This window comes from Monodon monoceros, unplaced genomic scaffold, assembly GCF_005190385.1.
Source record: "Monodon monoceros isolate NGI ecotype Baffin Bay Population unplaced genomic scaffold, NGI_Narwhal_1 Super_Scaffold_17, whole genome shotgun sequence".
In the NCBI taxonomy this organism is placed as follows: domain Eukaryota; kingdom Metazoa; phylum Chordata; class Mammalia; order Artiodactyla; family Monodontidae; genus Monodon; species Monodon monoceros.
Window position 1 is genome coordinate 5,380,205 of NW_021703773.1, and position 22,097 is coordinate 5,402,301.

Here is a 22,097-nt window from a genome sequence, read left to right on the forward strand (position 1 = left end):
ATGTTTCTAAAGTAGTCCAACAATGTCTCATGGATGGGAATAAACATGTTAGAAGGTTCAGCAAGTCTGAAGCATTAGCATTGTTTTGAGGCTACCAGTAAATATTTATTTAAAGCGTGAAGAAAAGCAAAAAAAAACCCCACAAGCGTCCTGAAATTTTATTTTTCTTAGTGTTTACATCTAACAAATTAATGTTTTAAACAAAAATATATATAATACGATGTGGTTGGGCTAGTCACAAAATAATTACAGGATTTTCAAAATTAATTAATTTGTGGTGTACTGTCTGAGGTGTGCCCCAGGAATAGAACACAGATTTATTGCAAGTTTTTTGGTAAATATTTTCTTCCAGTTCTGTCAGTAACTATCTGTGTGCCCTTTTGGGGAAAACACAAAAATTCTTGGAGGCCCCTCTTGACTGGGAGGCCCAGGACAAATGGCAACCCTACCCCAGCCTCACCATGGGTCAGGCCCAGCCCTGGCCAGTGTCGCTCTTACTACGCATAGGCAAATACAATAAGTGACTCATTTAAAAAACGTCATCCGGGGCTTTCCTGGTGGCGCAGTGGTTGAGAGTCCGCCTGCCGATTCAGGGGACGCGGGTTCGTGCCCCAGTCCGGGAAGATCCCACATGTCGCAGAGTGGCTAGGCCCGTGAGCCATGGTAGCTGAACCTGCGCATCCAGAGCCTGTGCTCCGTAACGGGAGAGGCCACAACAGTGAGAGGCCTGCGTACCGCAAAAAATAAAATAAAATAAAAAACATCATCCAGTGACAACCTCAAATAAGGACATAAAACTCAGGTTATGAGGACATCTGAAACCACAGGTGAGGGCCTCTTCCCTAAAGTGAAGGGGCAGATTGACTGTCGTTTGTGGGCTGTGATGTGTGTGCACACATATATCATGAAGGCAGAGGTGTCGTTCGTTCCTTTGTTTACCCCAGCACCTTAGAATAGTGTCTGATACATGTTAGGCACTCCATGAATACTTTTTGAAGAAATGAATGCATGCATGAACGCACAGCGAGGTAACCATCCATTTTCTTTTTTGAAAAAGATACCTACAACTAGTAAGGACCTACTGTATAGCACAGGGAACTCTACTCAATACTCTGTAACGGCCTATCTGGGAAAAGAATCTTAAAAAGAGTGGCTATATGTATATGTTTAACAGATTCACATTGCTGTACAGCAGAAACTAACACAGCATTGTCAAGCAACTATACTACCCCCCAAAATTTTTTAAATAATAAAGGAACTAGGGAAAAAAAGATACCTACAATTTCTAGCTTTAAAAAAGGGGAAGATAGGAATGAAATCCTTTTCAATAGGAAGGTAAGGAAAGTAGGTGAGAAATAATTATTGCTACCCCACAGTGAGTCCTTTATATCACTTAATGCAGTGGTTCTCAGGTTTTCCCGGCAGGCACATCACCCAGTGGGCTTGTTAAAACCCCTTGCCGGAACTTCCCTGGTGGCGCAGTGGTTAAGAATCCGCCTGCCAGTGCAGGGGACACGGGTTCAAGCCCCGGTCTGGGAAGATCCCACATGCCACAGAGCAGCTAAGCCTGTGCACCACAACTACTGAGTCTGCGCTCTAGAGCCTGTGAGCCACAACTACTGAGCCCACGCACCACAACTGTTGAGCCTGCATGCCTAGAGCAAGTGCCCAGCAACAAGAAAAGCCACAGCAGTGAGAAGTCCGCACACCCCAATGAAGAATAGGCCCCGCTCGCTGCAACTAAAGAAATCCCACACACAGCAAGACCCAACGCAGCCAAAAATAAATTAATTAATTAATTTTTTAAAAAACACAAAAAACCTTTGCCACAGTCCACCCCCAGGGCTCTGGATTCTGCAGCGGGGCCCCGAGCTGGGTGGTTCTAACAAGTTCCCAGAGGATGCTGATACTGCCATCCAGGGACCACACTTTGAGAATCTGATATCAATTAATTGTCTATAAGGTAGGTGATGTGTGTCCATTTCACGGTTTAGGAAACTGACACAGAGAGGTCAAAATGAACACTTGCCAGGTTAAACAGCTAAAATAAATGGTGTAGCTAGAGTTCGATTCAGGTCTATTTAATATCGGTGCCTACGGCTCTAACCCCTGTACTGGGAGGTGGAGGAAACGAGAAAGTAGAAGAGGGCTGAGTCCGATTGCCGGGGTTTATTGGAGGAAGGAAGGACCAGGAGTAGAAAGTTGTCTAAAAGCTTGTCTGGAAGGAAGGAGACCCTCTTCCTGGAACGCCCTTCTTCTGTGTTGCTCGGGGCTTTAAGTCAGTTATCACCACCTTTGGAATGTGGATCAGCTCTCCCATCGTTGGAAGGGTCCTTTTGCATTCGGAAATCTCTGCCCCTTTATTATCCAACTTCAGGGTTGACTTTGGGAATTAAGGTTTATTTTCCTTCGGTTTTAGGAATTAGTTTTTAAATCTTAGAAGAGTCAGGTTCTTTGACTGACGTACTGAATGAAGGTCTCCCTTCGGCATCTAAAGCTTTCGTCCACGTTATTTGCACTCTCAAGGCTGTATTAATGCCTGAAGGGTATGCTTGGAAGACGCATTTATTTCAGAACATGTGTCCTTTCCCCACCACCCTCAGACTCCCAGTCCATTTTTTAAATTTATTTGCCTAATGAGTTCTCATGGAGTCTCTCATGAGCATCAAAAAAGGACAGTGAAATAAATCCTTCTAGAATACCTGGGCTCCCAGCTTTCTGCCAGTCACAGCCTCTGAGCTACTCCATACCCTCGGCCCTGAGGCTTCTTCTGGAACATCTCGGGCCAGAGGGAAAAGATGAAGGGAGACATGTGTTGAAGGTGCTGGTGGCCGCAGCTCTGTGGCCAAATCAGAATCCCCTCTTCTTCTTTTTTTTAAAATATTGACTGTATTCTCCGTGCTGTGCATTACATCCTTGTGTCTTATTTATTTGTTTATTTATTTATATATATATATATATTTATTTATTTTTGGCTGTGTTGGGTCTTCGTTGTTGCACGTGGGCTTTTCTCCAGTTGCAGCAAGCGGGGCCCACTCTTCGTTGCAGTGCACGGGCCTCTCATTGTGGTGGCCTCTCTCTGTTGGGGAGCACGGGCTGTAGGCGCACGGGCTTCAGTAGTTGTGGCACACGGGCCCAGCAGCTGTGGCTCGCGGGCTCTAGAGCGCAGGCTCAGTAGTTGTGGTGCATGGGCTTAGTTGCTCCGCGGCACGTGGCATCCTCCTGGACCAGGGCCCGAACCTGTGTCCCCTGCACTGGCAGGCAGACTCCCAACCACTGCGCCACCAGGGAAGTCCCATGTGTCTTATTTTTTTTTTTTTCGGCCTTACCACACGGCATGTGGGATCTTAGTTCCCTGACCAGGGATCCATCCCGCACCCCCTGCAGTGGACCGCCAGGGGAGTCCCCTCCCCTCTTCTTAAGGAAAATTAACTTGCAGTCTCCTGCCCTCCCTCATGGCGGAGGGCCACCTGTGCTGGTGGAGGCTGGAGGGGATGTAGTGAATGGTACTCAACTCCCAAGGCCCAGCTGAAACTTGGAATGTTGGTTAGAGCTGTTGGAGTTGCCCAGAGCTTGTCCAGTCAGCCTTCCCATCTCACAGTTGAGCACACGGAGGCCGAGAGGGGAGATGATGTGGCCCGGGTCACACAGGAGTGGCAGGGCCAGTCATCCCAGTGACTTCCAGTCAGATACTCCTTCTGCTGCTCCCAGCCAGTTACAACCACCTGGGGCTCAAGCAGAGTTTGGTACTGTGTGGTTTTCACAAGGATTTCAAATGAGGCTCTCATCCCTTAGGACACCCGGAATGTGGATATTGCCCAGAGTAGGGAATCTCCCACAGGAGGCTCATTGTTTAAGATCAACCAGCATGTCCGATCACAGGACTCCCCAGTGTAGACATTGGCCTTCCAAGCAGCCTTTGGTCCTGGTTCTCCTACCTGCTCTCTGTCTGAGTGCCATTCCATCTCAGGGAGAAATATCCCCAAACCACGCTCTTTTAGTTTCTGAAAACAGTACTAAATGCTCTACTTTCACAGTGTGTGTGAAGGAGGAGAAAGAGAAGAATGAATACGTGGTATGTCAGTGGGTCCTCTGGGCCATCACTTTCCTGCCAGTCTGTGGAACAGACCATTGGCCCCAGATTTTTAGGTTCCATGGGCCAGTCAAATTTCCCCCCCCCCCCGCCCCGATATTTTGGGTTGACAATTTATTTTGCCACGTAAGAACATCTTTAAAAAACCAACACTGTCCACTACCGGTACTTCTTTTAATTGTGGTAAAATATACATACTATACAACTCAACCATTTTTAAGTGTACAGGTCCTTGGCATTAAGTACATTTGTGTTGTGCAACCATCACCACTGTCCATCTCCAGAACTTGTCACCTTCCTGACTGAAACTCTACCTGTTAAACATGTAACTCCCCAGTCTTCTCTCCTCCAGCCCCTGGCAACCACCTTTTACACCATTTCCTTTTAAAAGGATGTCTGTTGGGACATCCCTGGCGGTCCAGTGGTTAGGACTCTGTGCTTTCACTGCCGAGAGCCCGGGTTCGATCCCTGGTCGGGGAACTGAGATCCCACCAGCTGCATGGCGTGGCCAAAAAAATAAATAAAAGGATGTCTATCACCTTTATTCTCGTAATGTAAAAATAAGGGATGTTTCTTTAACATTGAAAAAAATAGGTCACTTTATGAAGAGTCCCTTCCTTTCTCCACTGCAGTGGGTGGTGAGCGTCCTTGCACTGGGCATGGTGACCCAGACCCACCACTGCAGCCACGGGACCAGCCAGGGAGGGAAGGTGGCACAGAGCCGGAGGGAAGCTGATAGCCCTGGTGCGTGTGCTCTCAAGCATCCACTGAGGTTTGGGGAGGGGGCAAAAGGCAAATTCTGAAACAGCTGTGGCCTCGACTAATTCATCAGCAAGTTTAGGGAGCGGCAGCGTTTTCCTACGCAGCTACTGGTGCTTCCTTCCCCAAACCAGCTCCGAGGAGCTTGGGGGAGGGGAGGCCGTCCCGAGGCCCTGGGAGGGGGCGCGGTGGGGGGAGAGCCATACATTCTTTTCTTCAAGGAACCTGACCGGACTCTAAGGTCAGCGCCCGGCGGATTGGGAGCTGCAGGGCTACCTCTTGGCTGTCCTCCTTCCCCCACTCTTAATGATCTTTCCATTACAGAACCCAGACCAGGAAGTGCCTGACAGGTCACAGCTGCAGACACATGGCTGGGAGGCCTGGGCTCTGGGCCAGTGGTGGGAGGGTCTGAGTTCCCCTTCGAGCAGCAGGACCCCTACACACACACACACGCACACGCACACGCACGCACACCCCACTTCAGCTAGTTGTCCAGCTTTTCCCTGACAGCTCAGGGGAAGGTGTTCTTACTTCTGTGTTGTCACAGTTGGTGGCCGGTGGTACTTTTGCTTTGAGCTTAGGATGTGATTGTAATAAAGGCAGGAGAAGTCCCCCAGCTGAGGGTCCAGATCCCCTGTGCTTACAGCCCACACAAGTGTCCTTACTGGGCTTGCGGTTCTTTGGGGGAAGTTTTCCATCAATGAACAAGGCTCTCCAGCTTCTTTTCCCAAAATAGGAACCCCCCCAACATGGCTCTAGAAGCTTCCTGGGCGCCCAGGGCAGTTGTAAGGCACAGCCTTAATGCTGCCCAAACAACCACTCTGATTCTATCAATATACCCAGTTCAAAACATTTTGCGGGGAAGGCCTAGAGGCAGGAGCATGGGCTCTGCAAACACACAGACCTGGGTGGGTAGAGCCCCCTTCATTTTATCCTCTTCACCGAGGCCAGCTCCTTCCACATACAAGTTTGCTCAGGAAATGTTAATTTACCCTAAACTGTGTCCGAGGGGGGCAGTTGTCACACAGGAATTTCTGTCTCCACCGCCAGCTGTGTTGTTGGCTTTCTTCCCTGAATCTGCCAAGGCTGATTCCTCTGGTGCCAAATGTGAGCCGGTGACACAAACTTCTAGGAACCGGGAGCTGAGGCCCTCCCTTCCTGGTGGCTGCAAGGCACCTACCTTTGCTCTTTACGCTTCTTCCTGCACGTCTTAGGTGAACTTGCCCCTTCCCAGAGCAGCTCTCTCTTCCAGGTAAGGTAGAGCAGCCAAGGGTACCGGGAATCCTTTTGGGAAATGGGTGGAGGACGCATTTTTCTTTTCAGCTCTGCCCAGAGTGCGTCTGTAAACATTGGGGAGAGAGGAAGAGGGGAGATTTCTTTTAAAAACAACTCCTGGGCGCATTCCTTTGTTAATCACCTAATTACAGCCCTCTCCCCGGCCTGAAAGTGTTCTCCTCCTCGTGGTGGGAGGTATTGGGGAGGGTGGGTGTTACCCAATCCCTAGGAGGGAAGAAAGTACAGGTACCGAGGAGGCAGCAGCTGGAACCCAGCACTGGGGCTTGAACCCCAGACTCCACTTTGATGCTGGGTTACCCGTCGCCACATCTTTGGGAGGGTTTGCACAGAATGCTGGGCCTCCCCTGCCCAACCACTTCCTGCGGAGCTGGTTTTGGGGGGTCTTGGGGTGGGTGCAGGGCCCTGGCTGTGGCTTTGGCCAGCACAGGCGGCTCTGCGCTAAATTACAGTGACGAGATGGGACAACACAAAAGCCCCAAAATCTTTTTTTAATAAAAACAAAACACACCTCCCAGCCCCAAGCCCCTGGGCTGCTGAATGGCGATGGCTTCCTGTCAGGATTAGCTGGGCTGCCTGGGCATGTGTGCACTGCCTTTCTCCTCAGGAAATACCTTTAGTAAGCCCTGGTGGGGTCCCCATGGCAACGCGAGAGGGGACCTGCTGACTGAGGCCATTCAGCTCCCATTGTTGCCGGGCCCCTTTGTGGGGAGCTGTATTGCAGCGTCTCTGGCAAACACAGCAGTTTGCACCGTTTTGTCAGGCTGAACGTGGAGTCTTTACATTTTAATGGGCTCTTCTGGCAGTGGCCCATTTGCATGCAAAATGCTCCTTCTTACTTCTGTCCCTTTTTCTATTAAAAACAAAAAACAAAAAAAACAAACCCTACACTCCAAATCTCCCTGGGTCAGGGGCCCGGTGAACACGGCTGGATCTGGGTGTCAGGCCCCGCTAATTGATTTGGTGTCCCCGGCTCCCCTCCCACCCATGGCCGTGCGCCCCATTTCTGCAGCTCTCCCTGCATGTCGGGGATGCCTCACATCCAGGGAATCTCACATCTGGAGGGCTTCCTCCATGGACCCTCCCACCGTTGCAGGATGACCGTTGTTCCCTGGGATTTCGGTGAGAACCCCCTCTGACCTGGCCTTGCCAGACTAAAGTAAGTTTTCAGTTCCATTTCAAAGCCAAAGTAACGTAATAAAAACCTTGGCCGAGGGCTCCCGGAGCCCCACTGGGCTGTTCTGTGTTTCTTTTAAGTTGCTTTCAAAGCCACCCCGAGTTCCTCCCCCACCCACAATTGCCCCCTCATTTATCTCTGGGGAGTTTGTGCCGAGACTGTAAACATTCCTGGACCACCAGTTCCCCATGTTACCGAAGAGGATGGCCCTTCTCTCCTAACTTTCTCAACCCAGAGACGCAAAAGCAAAAGGATTTCATAGGGATGACGGCAATGGAGAACCCCTGCCCGAGACAACACGCATGGATTTGTGGAGGGCTGGTTATTCAAGCCCTACACCCTTCCCCTTCGGAGTGCAGCATAGACACGACACCACACCTGATCTCAGAGGGTAGATGAGACATATACTTACGGACCAGCCCTCAGCCGAGCAGCTTGAATGAGTGCATGATAAAGCCATGAATTTTTAAAAAAATTTTTATTGGAGTATAGTTGATTTACAGTGTTGTGTTAGTTTCAGGTATACAGCAAAGTGAATCCGTTACACATATATCCATTCTTCTTCAGATTCTTTTCCCCATATAGGCCATTACAGAGTATTCTGTAGAGTAGAGTTCCCTGTGCTATAACGTAGGTCCTTATTAGTTAGCTGTTTTATATATAGAAATGTGTATATGTCAATCCCAATCTCCCAATTTATCCCTCCCCCTTCCCCTCACCCCGTGGTAACCACAAGCTTATTTCCTATGTCACATTACACATGAGAGGAGGAACAGAGCCGCGGAAGTCTCCGGAGAGTGAGTTTTCACGTCTGGGGAAGTGGTGGAGAGATAGGAAAACAAGGTGTTTTAGGAGAAAGCAAAATAAAGGGCAGTGAGGGTATTGGCTGCAGAGGTAGAACCAGGAGAGCTGGGTGGGAGGAGGTAGCTGAGAGACCCCCAGGTCCTGGAGGAGGGGGACACAAACTGCGCTCTCGGGGGGGCCTGAGGGGATGGGATGCAGAGGGCCAGGAGTGTGACACTCAGGATGTGTAATCAGGAGAGCTGGCCCGAGGGAAGGGGTGGCCAGCCTCTTTGCCTAACGTTCTGGATCATCTCAGTGGATCAGGCAGGGGTCATCGGAGGGCATCAGTTCAGCTGTAAGCTGCGCTCGAGAGGGAGAGGTTGGGACCAGAGAAGGTGTCAGAGATTGAGCCAGGGACCCAGGCAGGAGGGAGGGGTCGTGCCGCGTACCTGTGGCCAAGGCAGAGCTGTAGGTACCTCCCGATGCCACGTGTGCTGGGTGAAGGGCCCAGGACCCAGCAGACCCAGCACCTAGAGCCAGCGCTGAGCCCTGTTTTGTGACTTTGGGAGAAGTCTCTCTGCCTCCACTGTCTTGTTTCTAAATGGAATAAATGCAAATGAACATGAACGTGGATGAATGCGCCTTGTAAAGTATCAGGTGCCATACCGAAATAGGGCATGACTGTTGGTCCTGGTCTGCCACTGTCCCAGTGCCACCGCACCCACTCCACAATTTCCTCATCCGCCACGTGTGCACAGTCACACCTCCTCAACTTTGAGTAGCTCAGCATGGCTGGGAAAGTACATTTGTAAGTAAGAAAACAGAGTTATAAAGCAGTAATTTTGGGGCAGATGAAAAGGGAAGGATGAGGCCAAAGTAACCAACTGCAGAATCCCCTGTGAGAAGGTAGGAGACATGGGCGCCATCAGACAGGACCCTGGGGCCGACCAGAAAGCGTTTCCGTTGTCTTCTGGAAGTCAAGGATTGCAAAGACAGTGAAAATAAGGGCTGCCTTTCAAAGCGGTAGACCTGGGCTCTGGATGTGTGGGGATTGTGGAGAGCCAGGCCACCTGGGTGCGAATCCCTGCTCAGCCACTTAACTGACTAGGTGGGCCGCCTTGGACACATCCTGAACCTCCAGGTGCCTCAGGGTCCCCTCTGTAAAATGAGGATGATAGTACCCACTCCACAGGGTTGTGGAGCAGCTGTCAGTTTCTATACCCACAGGGTAGAGATAAGAGTCGTTATCGGGCTTCCCTGGTGGCGCAGTGGTTGAGAGTCCGCCTGCCGATGCAGGGGACACAGGTTCGTGCCCCGGTCCGGGAAGATCCCACATGCCGCGGAGCGGCTGGGCCCGTGAGCCATGGCCGCTGAGCCTGCACGTCCGGAGCCTGTGCTCCGCAACGGGAGAGGCCACAACAGTGAGAGGCCCGCGTGCCACAAAAAAAAAAAAAAAAAAAAAATAGAGTGGTTATCAACCTCATAGGGTTGCTGTGAGGGTTCAGTGATAGTGTGTGTTAAAAGTGTTCGCAGGATGTGGGGTGTATATAGTAAGCATACTGCCCGTTTTGGTGTTACTGTTTTCAGAGTTGTTTAAGGATCCCAAGATAATATATGGGGAGGCGCGTGGTCAGTTGCAAAGCGCTATGCAAGTATGTTGTTATTCCTTCCTGGGTTCGTGCAAAGTTGTGAGGCTCGGGGATGGATGACTTCCAGACCGAACTGGTTCTTATGGGACCAGGGCTGGTGAAATGGTATTTCAGTAATACGTTTTCAGGTATATTCGTCCTTGTGACATGAAAGGCCTGCATTCACAGTCTCTGCAGAGAAATGTGTTCCCTGGGACTTCTTGAGTGGTTCTGTTCTATCCCCCACCTTATAAGTTGAAATCACCTTGGGGGCTGTTTTCTACTATGTTTTCTTTTGTTCCAAGCAGGCCATGCATCTGACCTCATCTCCCATCCCCTTCATCCCGAGGCACAGCACTGCTCATAAGCACCTCATCCTTTTCTGCTCCCCCCAAAGTTTCGCTCCCTTTCCCTACCGTCATGTTCCCCTGTGCTGTGAACATCGCCGTCTGCCCTGACCACCAGTACTTGAGTTCTGAAACCTCAGAGCCTGTGCTGGATCACCTGTCCTGGGCTCTCTCACCTGTCCCGTTGCCTCGTGTTGTATGATCAAGTATCGCATAAATCTTATCACCCTGGTTAGCACAAGGTTAACCAGCCCTTCTGCTGCTTAGTTTAATCTTTTACATCTCTTTGCCCAGTAACAGGGGCTCACAGAGACACCTAGTGATAGCCATTCTGGAGAAAGCCTCTGTCTTCTTGGATTTTTTGGAAACTGGGGTTTCATCTTCTAATGACAACGTTTGGATGGATTGGAGCCTCCTCAAGGCCATTCCCTACCCTACACGGTGCCCATGGCTGGCAGAAGACTCAGAGTTTAGAATCAAGAACTTGGATCTGATCTGATGAACCCAGGGCAGAACTGCCTGCTAGATGACAGTGGCAGATTTCTGCCAGTCCTGCCATAAGCCAAATGCTACATCCTGTTGGCTTGTTGGGAATTACAAAGCCCTGGTATTTTGGAGGAAAGTAGGAAGGGAGAGGGACACAGTAGGGCCCCGTTAACGTTAATCATGTTCCTAGACTTGAGAGCACTGCCCCTCACCTCTAGCTGCTTCCTTGAGGATTACTAAAAAGTCTGGGTCCCGTATCTGCTCCTAATTCCCCCTGGGGGATGGAGGGGCTCCATCAGAGAAGCAGGACGGGGTTGAATCCCTTTCCCTCCCACTAAAGGGGGTACCAGGTCCAGCCTGCACAGCCTTCCACAGTCCACCTGCCAGCTGCACCATCCCAGGAGCTGCCCAGGACTACAGTGCTCCTGAACCCCAGATTCAGGCAGCTATGCAGGAGGCTTTGTCCTCTCCTTGTCTTCTGGAGAGATGGCCAAGTTGTTGACGGCCTTAATCCTCTAAGGGTGTGCAAGTTCAGCCCTAACCCTAAGCCTAACCATCTAGCTCCCGGTGGTGATGGTAGTGACTGATGTGGGCGTGGAAGCATGATACACCGTTTTCCCACAGTGCACTCCAAGCGCATTGCACCCAGAGCCTGGTCACCACGGAATCCAGATACCACATGTCCTCCAGCCTCTGTTCCCCATCCCTCAGGAAGCGCGGGACACATAAAGCACGTGTGTGGGTTTGCCGTCTCCCTCAGCATCCCCATTCCAATTCATCACGTGCTCCAAGAGTTGGAATGTCTTTTCAAGTTGCTGAGCAGTAAACTGCTTTTTCTTCTTCATCGTTCACGGCCAGCCCAGTAAAGCTGTCAGTTGGCTCCTTTCTTGACTGCTAACAACACATAGAGCCCTGGTCCATGGGTCTCGGCCAGAGAAAGGCCAGCTCAGTAGAGATGGAGCCACAGATACAAGGGCCTTTCCAATGAGGGCATAAATGGGGGACCCTGGAAAGACCAAAAGAGAATGGAGAGTAGTGACGTGATTGTCGCAGGCGGCCGGTGAACAGTGATGTCCTTCATCAGCCACCTTACAGAGGACTCTCCAAGGTCGGGGCTGCTACTCCAGGGGGCGACGTAGAGGGGCAGGGCCCGGTAAACCAGCAAGCAGTCCATTACCGTTCCATCACCTCCTAAAAGAAAGCGGCGTTTACCTGCTTTGTAAGTGGAGACTTTGACACACGTCCGAGAGCACTATTAGCCATGAAGAAAATCACCCAAGAGCCGTCAGCTGGTTTTTGGTTCTTCCAAAAATCAGTCTGTGCCAGACGCGAGCTTCAGTTCAAGGCCTACTGAGTATTTTCTGAGTTTCTGACGTGGTTAGGCACTGTGGGAAAACTATGACAGGTAATTCTGCCCTGAGTTGCTGGCTGTTTCTTAGGTGAGACATGGACCCTTTTGACAGTTAGGAAACAGTGCGCCCAAATTTCCATCAACCGATGAATGGATTAATAAAACGTGGTACATCCACTCAACGGAATATTATTTGGCCGTTAAAAGGAATGAAGTACTGAGACATGATACAACATGGAAGAACCATGAAAACATGCTCAAAGAAAGAAGGAGGACACAAAAGACTGTATATTGTACAGATCCATTGATATGAACTATCGAGCGTAGGCACATCTGTACAGACAAAGCAGATCAGTGGTTGCCTAGACTGGGGGAGGGGGAGAGGACAGGGAGTGACTCCTAATGGGTACAGGTTTCTCTTGGGGGCGATGCAAATGTTCTAAAGTCAGATGGTGGCGATTGCTGCATAATTCGGTGAATGTGCTGAAAAGCATTGAATGATACACTCTAAATGGGTGAATTTATGTGAATAAGTAATAATTTATGGTATGTGAATTGTCATCTCAATAAACTTGTCTGAAAAAGCAACAGTGCAACACGGTACGGAACTGAGTGTGCATCTTTGTGGTTCAGACGGTTACTGTTGTACAGAAAATGAGGGTAGAGACCACTCGTGCCAGCAGAGGGCTTCCTGGGTGTCTCGGATGGTACACTTTGAGTAGGTGGGTAGGAGGGCTCTAGAGATGCCCGACAGTCTTGAGCAGAAGTAAGTTTCATTGTGGGGCAGAAGTAAGGCAGTTCGTGCAGGAAACATTCAGACTTGGAGCAAAAAGTGGGGACGAGGTCGCATGTGGAGGTGGGAACAGACTGTGACGAGTGTTGAATGCCAAGCACGGGGTTAGAATACATCCTCTACACAGCACAGGATATCGATCAGGAGAATGAATGGGACTAGCTCACCAGGGCCTGGAACATCAGGGGGAGCTTTACCTCCAGCAGCAGGGACAAGAAAGCTGGCTCTTGAGGCTTTAATGGACCACGTACAAGAGTTTTGTTCGCACGTCCTGGCTGGAATGAGCGGGAAGTTTAGGATCCAAGCTAGAATCAGCCAGAGCTTGGTCTCAGCAGGACCAGTCTCCATTTGCTGCTTTCTCCTGGGGAAACGCCCGTGTGCTCCTTGCTACCTTTTTGTTTCTGGGACCTGTCAAAATAGGCTGTGATGCCAGAGGCTAAGAATTTGAGTTTACCGGAGTTTACTGTTTGACCAACGGCTGGTACAGATCATGAGCTGCAAAATATTTAATCAGTGAGGTCATTGCAGGGAAATAAGATTTGATCCACAGGAGCGTCTTCTGTTCTCCTTAAGGGTCAAGCCTGAACGGCTTTTCTTCTGCCTTCTTTTGGCAAAACCACAAACCATTAAAAATGGAAAGAATAACTTTTTTTTTAAGACCCACAAAAGCTTATATTTAATGAGCTGTGTGGTCTGCTCACCTTTGGTGACGTTCCCCTTGACGTGACTCACAGAAATAAATGAGTGTGGGCCTAGTGGTTTTCAAAGCCTTTTAAAGCAGCACGCCCTTTCTGATGACTCCATGTTTGCCCAATATTTAAGACAGAGCCCTTGGGTCGAAGGGTGCTGGGGCCTGCAGCCTTGGCCTCTGAGCCTTATCCGAGGCCCCTCTGAGCAAAACTACTGTTAGTCCTTGGCTCCCAGGACACTCATTTCTTCATTGGTGAGGTTTCTAGAAGAAACCTGTTTGGGACTTCAGAAAGAGTTTTTTAAAATGAGGTGGTAAAGGAGAAGAGGGAGTTTGGAAGGGAATTTGATGAAGAGACAGTGCATCATTGTTACGTCATTCAGCGTGCATTTATTGCCAGCTGTCATGTGCCAGGGCCCTACCGGGTGCTGGGATTTGAAGGTAAATGTGACACGTCCCCACACTCACAACCCAGTCGAGAAAGGGGACTTTCCTTCAGTGTGACAAGTGAGAAGGGAGAGCACCTGACCCAGAGTGGAGTCAGAAAGGGCTTTGAGGGACTTCCTTGGTGGTCCAGTGGTTAAGACTCTGAGCTTCCAATGCAGGGGGTGCGGGTTCAGTCCCTGGTCGGGGAACTAAGATCCCACGTGGCAGTGTGGCCAAAACAACAAACAAACAAACAAAAAAGAGAGGAAGGGTTTGAGGCAGTTTCCAGCCAGGCTGAGAACCGGAGGGTGTGTGGACAGAGCCAGGCAGAGATGCAAGGCCCAGCAGGGCAGTAGGGCCAGGTGCCTTTCAGAGCCTCGCGCATCAGGGGCCTGCAGGGCAGGGGGGCCCCTGGCGAGCCTCTGGTGATGAACCCATGGTGAGAAAGAAAGAAGGTTCCAAAAGGCAGCAGAAACTAGTCAGGTGGTAGACGGGAACTGCAGCAGGTGTGTTCTTCTGGTGGGCGATGGACAGTGGACAGAAGATGCCGAGAGCAGGCTTGCATGTCCCAAGAGGAACTAGGAGCTGCGTTTCCCCCTTGTTAGTGCAGAGGGGTCCGCCTGGGATGGTGGCCTCTTTCTGTGTCCGGCCTCAGGCCTTCTTGTTAGCGTGAGTGCAGTGTTGCTGGTGGAGAAGGATGGGTGTGCGGATCCCCAGACTCTGGGGAAGGAGAGGTGAGGGGAAGTAGATGTGTGTGCCCGTGTGTCGGGGGGGGCAGGGGAGAGGAAGGTGGGGGGCTGGAGAGGGGGAGCCCTGCAGTGGGACGAGGAGAAAGGAGCTTTGTGTGCAATGGCTTTTGCTGCCAGAGCAAGTGTGGGTTTTGTGGCAGCTGCCGGCCTCCGTTCCTAATATAGTCAAAAGGTCCGAATCCTCTGGCCCAACACCTGTTAGCTAGAGGCTCCCCTGAGCTGACCTTCCCTTGAGCTGTCTCTCCCACATATGCACCCTGTGTATCAGACCCATTGCGGGGCTCAGACCCCCCAGTGCTGAATCACTTGAACCCAGACACCCCCCATGACAAACTGCCCCCCACGTGGATCGGGGCTGCTGGGTTTGTGGCAGGGGGGCTTGTTCAACGGTTCCGAGGGAAAGGGGTAAGGCTGCCCCAGCCAGAAGCAAACGGGGTGTTCCTCCGGGAAGTGGCCACTCTTGGCAAAGAGCTGAGTGTGTGGGGAGGGGACACTCTGGACGCACAGGGGTCCTGGGAAGGGCCGGCTGCCCCCCTAGGATGGAGAGAAATGAACCCTGAACCGCTTAATGCTGCTGCAGCTGCTTCCTAACTTTGCCTCTTTCTTCCTTTGCCCTCTGGAGGAGTGGGGTGGAGAAGAAGCGATGGGGGTGCCCAGGTAGCCAGCCGTCTCCCGACTGACCCGTCTTCCCATTCCCCCTCCCCAGCTCCGTAGCCCCTGGGATGCTGCAACTCAGTGCGGCTGGCATAATGCCCTTTGTCTTTCCCCCCCTCCCCCCCACCCCGCTTCCTCTTCCTGGCCCCTGTGGCGGCAGCAGCCCAGCCCTGGGGAGCCCCCGTGGAAGTGGAGTCCCTCCTGGTCCACCCCGGTGACCTGCTGCAGCTCCGCTGTCGGCTGCGGGACGATGTTCAGAGCATCAACTGGCTGCGGGACGGGGTGCAGCTGGTGGAAAGCAACCGCACCCGCATCACGGGGGAGGAGGTGGAGGTGCGGGATTCCGTGCCCGCCGACTCCGGCCTCTACGCCTGCGTGACCAGCAGCCCCTCGGGCAGCGATACCACCTACTTCTCCGTCAACGTCTCAGGTTGGTAGCAAAGCCCGCCCTCCCCCTCCCTCAGACCCCCTGCCCTCCAACCCTGTCTGCTGGTTTCGGGGGGAGGCAGGCCCTCTGCCCGGCTGTGATCTGCCCCTACTCTGCTGCAGAAACTGCTGCCCACTAACATCGCTCCCTGCCCGCCGCGTGGCTTAGCTCTCAGGGGTGACCCGTGGTGCCGGCCTCAGGCCAGAGAGCAGGGGCTTCCGGGACCTACCTCGGAGGTGATTGCTGACACATCGGGGGCAGTGAGACACTGTGATTTCTCCACCACAGCTTGCCCAGTCCTCCGGGTGCTACGAGGGCCGAGGCAACTTCCACCCTCTCATTCCCTGGCCATTTGGACTTGGTACTTGGCTTAGTAATTAGCACCCCCGCATACGTGGTGAGGTCCCCGGGTGATGGGGGATGATCCAGGTGCGCCGCCGTATCCACGGCTTGACGGAAAACATCTGTCCTCCGGCTTCCAGAGCTGTTAGGGCAGCCAGGGAACCCTAGGGCTCTGTGACTTTGGGGATCTGCCACTTGTAGGATGCGACTTGTACAAAACCTTAGGATTAAATAAGGTAGAGCTGAAATTGTCTTTATGCCGTTTGTGCGTCCCCGGGTGCGGGCCTGGCATCTCCTCCCCTGGGCATCATCTAGAACCTGCCCCTAACTGAGGGACTTGCCTCCTTTTTTTCCCTCCAGACCCCCAAAAGCACTAGAAAGGACTGGAAAAAGATCTGGCATGAACCCTGATTGGTGACCACATGCTAAAAGGGGTGGATACTTGTTGGGGACAGGTGTTGGCAGCCGCGGACTGTGTTGTGGGCTCCCTGTCTGCTCTGGTTAAGAAGGGCAGCTCCCAGACCTCAGCAGATGCGTGCTAGGAAAAATCCAACTCCACGTCGTTCAGCCCATGGCTTCAGAAATGGCTTCTGGCCGCAGTGCCTAGATCTGGGTTTCCAAAGGAGGACACAGGTTCCCTGGCTGCTAGTTCTGAGACCCTGCGCATCCAGGCGATGCTGAGTTGAGTGAGCCTCTGAATGCAGGGTGGAGTTAAATTGAAGAGAGCCCACCTGCCCGACATGGAGCTGCCCAGTGTAAAGGCTTCTTCTGGGCAGAGGAGGGCAGGGCGTTGGGGTCGGTGGAGGAGGGCGACACGCATAGAGCATGCAGTTCTTAAATAAACCGTGTCTCTCCCTCCGAGGGACAGGCACTAAGGGAGGAGTGGGACCGGGGGACAGTATGGGGAGGGGTAGCTGCGGTCATCTATAACTGGACTGGCCTTTGTGTTCCTTGGGTGGCTGCTGATTGGATGGGAATCTCGCCAGCCCCTGTTCCCTTGGAGGGACGTCAGTACCCCCTTCTCCTTCCCGTAGATGCTCTCCCCTCCTCGGAGGACGATGATGACGATGATGACTCCTCTTCAGAGGAGAAAGAGACAGATAACACCAAACCAAACCGTATGCGTGAGACACTGTTTCCTACCTTACTGCCCTTTGGGCCTGGGTGTTGGGTTTGAACGGGAAGAGGGGCGCTCGGGTGATTGTCTGGAGAAGGGGAGGAGGGGGCATGTGGGGTCACAGTGCTTGGCCCTGGGATCCCTCGGGGGTCCGGATCAGTGCAGGCGTCATCCACAGGTGGTGGGCGGGTGGGCGGGAGGGCGGAGGCCCTCGCTCCTGAGCCTGACCAGGCCCTGCCCGTCTCTCTCTCTCTCTCTCTCTCTCTCTCTCTCTCTCTCTCTGTCTCTCTCTCTCGGCTTTCCCCGGGCAGCCGTGGCTCCCTACTGGACGTCGCCAGAAAAGATGGAAAAGAAACTGCACGCAGTGCCAGCTGCCAAGACAGTGAAGTTCAAATGCCCTTCCAGTGGGACCCCTAACCCCACGCTGCGCTGGCTGAAAAATGGCAAAGAATTCAAGCCTGACCACAGGATCGGAGGCTACAAGGTACCTGTGTTTATATGAAAGTTAGAAGCAGGGGAACAGGAGCCGCTGCTTAGAAAAATCCCTCTTTATATGCTTTAATTGTGTTAAATAACGCTTTCTATCTATAAAATTAAAAATTTTTCAAATACAAAAGAGTGTATATAAAGTTAAAACTTTTCAGTCTTTTTTTCTGTGTATACATACGGTTTTTACTTGGATGATCACGTCTGTATAATTTCTTGTCAGTTGTTAACATTATGAGTCTTTTGTCATGTGTTTGAAAGATAATTTTTCATGGCTTTATAATATCCCGGTTTTAAAACGTTCCATAATTTAATGAACTATTTTGCAATGCTAGTTATTTTCCAGTTTTTCACTGCTATAAATAATGTTGCGGTGAATATCTTTGTGCTTAAGTCTATGTCAGCATTTTAAAATATTCTTCTTTAGGACAGATTGAGGGAAGTTACTAGATCAAAGTGTAAGCATTTTTTAAGCCCTTGATGCACGCTACCCAATTACTTTTTTTTCCTGATAATTAGGTAATTTTATCCATTCATTCATGTATTCATTTATTACATGAACATTTCTCGAACACGTCTTTCCAGAAAATGTATTAGGCAACAGAGTTCAAAGTACAATGGGAAGACATAAAATTTTACTGTGATATTTGCTCTAATGGAGGATGATGTAATCAGTTGGGGTGCGATTTTATTTTTTATTTTATTGTGTAACAGTTACTTTCTTAAAGAGAAAATGAACTTTCCCTCCCATAGCGGAGTATGAGAATGACAAGCTCACTCTACCTTTGCCAACAAATTTGATAGATGAGAGTATCGCATTGTTCTCTGTGGGCTCTTTTGCTTAGTAACGAACTTAGAATTTTCATGTGTTCATAAGCGATTTCCATTTCCTGTTGTGGGAATTGTTTATTCGTGTCCTTTGCCCATTTACAATTCCAGGAAGAACATCTTCATCTAATCCCTCCTTTAAAGTCTCTGATCATCCTTATCGTTCCTGTTTCTCTTCCATTTCACTTAGCTGCTCTTTTCTCATTATTCTTGTATAAGAAAAGCAAAGGAGATCAGAAAAAATATGGAAACTGTTTAAATTAATTCACCCAACACTTGCTGTATGCAAGGCTCTGTGCTCTGAGTCTCATGAGGCAGTATCCTGCCCATACAGAATTCTGTCTAATAAGATGGCAGATATCCGTGGGCACTGCACCTGCAAGGTACAGAGGGACGGAGAGAACAGGTTTGGCCGGAGATGGGGCTGGAGGAGATGGACTTTGAAATGAGATGTCAAGGGCAGGCAGGGCTGGACTCGTAGCGGGGAGCTGTTCTGGCACAAGAACAGGGTGGACAGGGGTGCAGGGTTGGGGAAGTTCCCAGTATATTTGGGAGGGTGCAAAAGGCACATTTGTACAGATCACGATGGCCTTGGCCTTTGTGGGGAGACTTTCTGGGTCCTCACACCCGTCTGCCTGATGCCTTCTTGCAGAGTATAAATGGGCTGGGGTCACTGTGCAGCCGGGCTGCGTCCTCCGTGCTCTGATTGGAGGGTAAGCGCCTCGGGGCACCAGCACCGCCTCTTCCTCCAGACCCGCAGTAGAACCCTTTGGCATGTTTCCGCTCAGGTCCGTTATGCCACCTGGAGCATCATAATGGACTCCGTGGTGCCTTCTGATAAGGGCAACTACACCTGCGTCGTGGAGAACGAGTATGGCAGCATCAACCACACCTACCAGCTTGATGTCGTGGGTAAGAAGGGACAGGAGTAGGAGCTTAGAGTAAAGAGCAGGGACGCTGAGAAAACAGCCTGGAGCCAGGTTTACTTAGGGTTGGAGTCCGGATGGTGTGGCATTTATTAGCTCTGTCACCTGCCTCTTTTCTTACCTGTAAATAGAGGTGGGAGGATGAGCCCTACCACAGACTCATTGTAAAGTGACAGGTGCTGTTGGTAGTCCCTCCTGCAGCAGGTGACTGGAGTAGTGGTGGTAAATTTAGCTTAATAGTAGCTATCACTCCCTGGATGCCAGCGGTCTGCTGGGTGCAGTAATTACACCACGGGCAATTCTCCTGGCACCCCTGCAAGAGAGGCACTGTTGGGCTTCCCTGGTGGCGCAGCAGTTGAGAGTCCGCCTGCCGATGCAGGGGACACGGGTTCGTGCCCCGGTCCGGGAAGATCCCACATGCCGCGGAGCGGCTGGGCCCGTGAGCCATGGCCACTGAGCCTGTGCGTCCGGAGCCTGTGCTTCACAACGGGAGAGGCCACAACAGTGAGAGGCCCGCATACCGAAAAAAAAAAAAAAAAAAAGAGGCGCTGTTGTTCCCACTGTACAGAAGAGCAGACTGAGAGGCTCAGAGAGGACAGGCCCCAGGTGAATGCAGACTCCAGGCATTGCATGAGACACTAGGAAGAATGTCACGCCTCTGGGTGCTGTGACTGCAGCCTCTTCCTTCTAGAGGTTCTGAGTCTCATTCTTTAGCAACCTTAAGGTAAAGAGTTTCCCAGCCAGCATTCTGCTTCGGCTTTGAGGCTATGGTCTTGTAAAAAGAAGCTTCCGGTCCAGGAGGTCTGGGGTTGGGTCTGAGGTTCGATGTTTCTCACAAGCCGGTGATGCTGCCGCTGCTGCCCTTGGACCACACTTTGAACAGCAAGCATCTAAGTGACTGTGGTTTTAGCTAAGGACGGGTAGGCTGGGCTGAGGTCCCGGAGTGCTTCTCTTTGGTGGCCTTTGGGGTGCCCTCTGTCAGCATCTCAGCCAGGAGCAGCCGTGGCAGAGCCTGACGAGCCTCTCCCCTCCCTGCCTCCACAGAGCGGTCCCCTCACCGGCCCATCCTGCAGGCAGGGTTGCCAGCCAACAAGACAGTGGCCCTGGGCAGCAATGTGGAGTTCATGTGTAAGGTGTACAGCGACCCGCAGCCCCATATCCAGTGGCTAAAGCACATCGAGGTGAATGGGAGTAAGATTGGTCCGGACAACCTGCCTTATGTCCAGATCTTGAAGGTAATCCCTGGCCCCAGTCTCCGTGGGCTGGGCTCTGAGAAAGAGGCCTGTATCTCCCGGGGCCCAGGTTGCTGTGGTCAGGCTCAGTGCCCACGATGGGGCCCCATCCCTTCTCTTTGGATACAGGCTCCATCTTCAATGGGGACCCAGCCACATTCCGCAGGACCAGTGGCAGGTCACGGGTGGAGGCGTGAGGGGCACAGAGGGCTGGGGGTGGGCATTGCTGGTTTCTAAAGAGCATCAACAGTGACTGTGCCCAAGCTTTCGGGTCAGCTACTCCAGGAAGGCGTTGGCATTCCTGCTTTTCCATTGCCCATGACCACAGCCTTTCTAGGCAGCATCACCCAGTCTCTGCCCTGGTTCCCAAGTCACATTCTTTCTGGCACGTGGGCTGAATGACAGGCACGGCTTAGGTAGGGTTGGAAGAGCAAAGGCCACAGGTCAGTCCTCAGCGGTTTCAGGAGTAATTGGCATTTTCTTCCTTTTTCCTCCCACCCCCAGACTTTGATTGTCCCTGAATGCTCCATTAATCCAGGGAAGCTAATTGCCTAATTCTCCAGTGGATCTTGCAACAGGAAGTCACCAGAAGCTGGGAAAGTGGTTTCCCTCCTGGTCCCAGCATTAGACCTCATCCTCCCGGGCTTGGCCATCCCAGAGATTTACCGGCCACCCCGCTCTTCACCTCGGGTGCTGAAACTGCCATGTAGGAAGTGGGGCCGTGGCCGTGGCCTTGGCCTTGGCCTTGGCCTTGGCTGCCCTCTCCATTCACAGTCCCTGCCCTCGTCCTGGAGGAGGGGGTTTAACACAAACAGAACGTTTGCTTGGGGGCAGTGATTTTTTTCTTTAGTTTATTTTTCGGTCAACTGCTCTGGACTTTCAAAGTCCACTTGTGTTGTCCTAACAAGGGGAAGATGGCGAGTCTCACTTCAGCTTCCCTTTGCCTTAGCTCCTGGGCCTGCATGGGAGCAAAATACAGCCACATCTCAGTGTTGGCCCAACTGATGGCGTGTCGTTGGTCTGTTCCAGCATTCGGGGATAAATAGCTCGGATGCGGAGGTGCTGACCCTGTTCAATGTGACAGAGGCCCAGAGCGGGGAGTATGTGTGTAAGGTTTCCAATTATATTGGTGAAGCTAACCAGTCTGCGTGGCTCACAGTCACCAGACCTGTGGCAAAAGGTAACGGGGAGCTGGAGGGACCCCTGTGCTGGGAGTTCGATTGAGGCCCTGAGCTGCTGGGGCAGGTGGGGAGGCCAGCGCCCCACTCCCCCTGTTACCCTGCTGTGTTTCTAGTGCCCGGAGCCATGGAAAAATACCCGGCCTTGGGAGGCTGGTTTGGTTTGGTTCTGTGTTGGTGTCGCCCCCTCTGTGCCTTGTGTGTGTTCCTTGGCTGTGTGTGGGGTGCGTCCTGGCTGGTCATGCAGACGGAGGGTCTGAGTGATGGAGAGAAGAGTGGACCAGCGTCCGCGGGCGTGTGTGCGTGTGTGGCTGCCGCCCTCTCCATCCCTCCT

At 51.7% G+C, this 22,097-nt stretch overlaps 1 protein-coding gene across 9 annotated transcripts in view; it reads left to right on the forward strand.

Moving 5' to 3' along the window:
* Nucleotides 1–22,097, forward strand: part of FGFR1 (fibroblast growth factor receptor 1) — a 48,061-nt gene that overhangs the window by 17,508 nt on the left and 8,456 nt on the right. For 2 of the 9 annotated variants that reach the window (XM_029226333.1, XM_029226334.1), the window contains exons 3-7: nucleotides 15,388–15,657; nucleotides 17,031–17,120; nucleotides 17,425–17,597; nucleotides 19,216–19,339; nucleotides 20,398–20,588. In XM_029226333.1, the coding sequence (XP_029082166.1) occupies nucleotides 15,388–15,657; nucleotides 17,031–17,120; nucleotides 17,425–17,597; nucleotides 19,216–19,339; nucleotides 20,398–20,588 (848 nt within the window). Of the gene's footprint in view, nucleotides 1–15,387; nucleotides 15,658–16,836; nucleotides 17,121–17,424; nucleotides 17,598–19,215; nucleotides 19,340–20,397; nucleotides 20,589–22,097 lie in introns of those variants that run through there. The other 7 variants (XM_029226335.1, XM_029226336.1, XM_029226337.1 and 4 more) reach the window with 4 other exon arrangements.